Source organism: Rhinopithecus bieti, unplaced genomic scaffold (assembly GCF_001698545.2).
Source record: "Rhinopithecus bieti isolate Rb0 unplaced genomic scaffold, ASM169854v2 scaffold_39900, whole genome shotgun sequence".
Lineage (NCBI taxonomy): Eukaryota > Metazoa > Chordata > Mammalia > Primates > Cercopithecidae > Rhinopithecus > Rhinopithecus bieti.
Window position 1 is genome coordinate 46,243 of NW_016816297.1, and position 3,420 is coordinate 49,662.

General features: G+C 38.2%; 1 protein-coding gene across 1 annotated transcript in view; it reads right to left on the reverse strand.

Annotated features, from left to right (window-relative positions):
* The window catches only part of JADE3 (jade family PHD finger 3), a 159,788-nt gene that overhangs the window by 33,949 nt on the left and 122,419 nt on the right, over positions 1-3,420 (reverse strand). The window contains exon 7 of the mRNA XM_017854805.1: positions 2,436-2,647. Coding sequence (XP_017710294.1) covers positions 2,436-2,647 — 212 coding nt within the window. The remainder of the gene's footprint in view (positions 1-2,435; positions 2,648-3,420) is intronic.

Sequence of the window (3,420 nt, forward strand, 5' to 3'; positions counted from 1 at the left end):
TCCAAAGCATTTTAAGTCACTTTTCAGCCAACAGAGGGAGCTCTAAGCTAAGTATCTCTTTAGAATCCAAGTAAATATACTCACTTTGGAAGAATCTCTTATGTGAAACTTTATAGGGTATTAATGTCCCAGCTTTAATACATACCAGTTTACATTCTGCAAGGTCTGGTCAGTTATTGTCATCTCATCTCTTTCTATGTGAGAAAGGGGCATCATTTATAGTCATTACCGGAATCGTTTTCAAGACTAATAAATAGCATTGGAGATAATTATGCTACATTTGATTTTGTTAAAGAACCTGAGAATACTTACTATTTTGTCCCAATTGTAAAGGACAAACATAGGAAATATATACAGATGACCTTTATGTTATTCCTTTTAAGCCTACTACAGATCCATAATTATTTATCTGAAACCTCTAGGGTAAGAAAAATTAGGAAATTCAGAATTGCTCAGATCTTAGGAAAGTATATATATAGTATATGACCTAAGTCCCCAGTGGGACCAGGGGCAATACCATATAACCAAACACATTAATAGTTCTCTAACAAAATATATGAGTATTTACACAAAATGGATAAGGACTACAAATGGCCTCATACTGGGTGGGTTCTGGTATTGTCCTCAAATCAGTTCTGATGTGAAACTTCAGCAAAAACGTGTGGTTTTCAGAACTTTATAATTTTGGAATTGCAGAGAAGGGACTGTGGGCTTGTATCGTGAGATATAATACTTAAGTTCATAGTTAAGTGGTAAACATTTTCTGCTGTCACTTAAAGTCTGATATAAATGCCAATAATTGGTAAAGTGAAGACAAATTTTCAAAATTCACTTTGTTAAAGGTAAATGAAGAAAAAGACCCAATTGGTCACATAATAATTCTGAGTACCTTTTACATACAGGGTGGTTAGGTTAGGTGGCACAGGGAATTAAAATAATCTTAAGCCCTGGTTTCTATCTGCTATGTTATCTATTCTAATTATTTTAGTCATTTTATAGCCAGAATGATCTTTCTAAAATACAAATCACATCCTCCAGGGTTGACAGGACAGAACTGAAGTTCCTTAGTTTGTCAGAAGGTCCTTTACACATGTCTCTTGTATCCCTCTCCACCCTCACTCTCCATGCCCTCCCTACTCTACTCTGCCACTTTATAGTTTCTGAAGCCTTCAGTTGCCTCTGACATACTTTGCCTGCTTTCACTACCCTGTCTGAACATTTCTCCTCTCTGCCTGAACATACATTGCTGGTTTACTTGACATCTCCTTTTGGACATTAAGATTTAGCTTGGATGCTACCTCTTGGAAGTTGTCCCTGACCCTCATTTCTCACAGATGCATTTCCACAGCAGCTTGGACTTATATCTATAAAAACACTTGGCATATGATGCTAAATTGGCAGTTTCCTTATATTTCTTACACCAGACTATGATCTCCCTGGGGGCAGAGGCCATGTCTGCCTCTCTTCATCACTGAGTGTGTCCTCAGCATGCAGCACAATCCTGGCCCATGGAGTACTGTACCTATTTGCTAGATAAATTAACAAAATGAATGAAATATAAACAGGTTCAGAAGAATGAAAAACCACTTAGGGCAAGGGAGTTCAAGAAAAGATCTGAACTAGACCTTGAAAATATGTAGATTTTGATAGCTGGGAGATAGGAGGAGGCATTTACAAATTGGAGTGCAGCTGAAACATGGGAGATAGGACAGTGTCAGGAATATTCATCACTGCACCCTGAGTAACCTTACTTTGTTGGAGCATAGTGCTTGTGGGGGAAAAAATGGAAAGAGCTGAGAGGAGGGTTGATATCATAATCATTATTAATTAAAAAGGCAGTGTAGTAGAAAGAATGACAACCAGCTTGGGTAAAGTCACTTCACCTCTCCTGGTATTGTGTAAAATTGAAGAGTTAAACAGTCTTTCGCAGTTCTAAAATTCTGTGATCTTTAAAAGTGGGGTGGACCTTCTTAGGAGTGGCATGTTTAGGGGACGGGGGAGGGTCCTGAGTGCCAGGATAAGGAGTCTGGACTTCTATTTGTAGGAAGTGTAAATTCACCAAGGTTACTGACCATGGGTGTAACCTCATGAGGCCATGGAGATTTGAAGGCAGAGGAGAGACCTCAGACAGGCAGCAATGAGATCCCCCTGGGGCAGGGGCCTAGTGGAGAACTGAACAAGGCAATCCCAATGGTCTGGGCACAAAGTGACACAATAAAGACCTGGGTTTAGCCCCATGGGGTAAAGTTAGTCAGCAAGTCATCTTGGTGGTCATAAGAAGTATTGTTTCTAGAGGAAATACTGAAGAACAACCAGGCCAAATCTTTATTTTCACCCTTAAATGCAAGCTGCTACCCAGATATGGGTGCTGGAGATCATCACTGAGCTTGAGAAAGGCTGACCGTAGGGAGGTGACGGTCTCCACTCTCACTAACCTGATGCACACAGACGTTACACTTATCACAGAACACCATATCATTCCCTTCTTCACTGTCTGGAGACCGGCACACATCACAGATCACATCTTCATCATACTCTATGCCTAGCCCTTCCTCTGTCTCAATAGCATGGTTCATATTTTCATGGCAATGGCGTTCCAGGACTTCTACTGTCTTTTCCATAAGATTCTCATCAACTGGCCCACAACCTGCACAGAAATACAAACAATCAATCAACCCATCAGTCAGCTGTCATTCCCAAATCACCTACTGTGAGCCCAGTGCAGGAGTGGGTAGGATTCTAAAGGATAAAAACATCTCTTTCCTGCTCTAAAACAACCAGATTTCAAAAAATCTTTTGCTAGTGCTACTCTAAAATTTACCTATAATCATGTATTAGTGGTTGACACATGAAAGGAGATATACATTTCACCATGTTCCTTAGAAGATATATTACTGACCCTTTCGATTTCTTGTCCAAATTCTAGCCAGTCTCCTCTTAAATCTCTATTTTCTCTTATTCCCACTGTAGAAGGACTTTCACCAAGCTTTATAATTCCGGACACGATAATTTGTAGCATAGTAATTAAAATCACATAACTATTTGGACATAATAATTCATTCTTAGCAAGTTAGCTTCAATGAGCATATCTAATGATTATACAAGGAAAATTTCATATGAAAATGTATGAAGCCCATAATAGAAAATTCTAGGTCCTATGTGTAGGTGATTACACATATAAAATATTTTGTTTTTCAAATATGACTTTAAAAAAATCTAATAATATTTTTCAATGGCAAACTATAATAACATATAAACCTATTAATATTCACAAAGCTCTAACTTCAATTCTGAAATTACCTTCTTTGCTTCCTGATTCCTTTCTCCAGCTATATCTTTATTTTATCTTAGCCTTCCACACTTATTAATCAAATTTTGCGAGAGCACTTATGTATTTATTCTAACAACTTGTAAACTCAG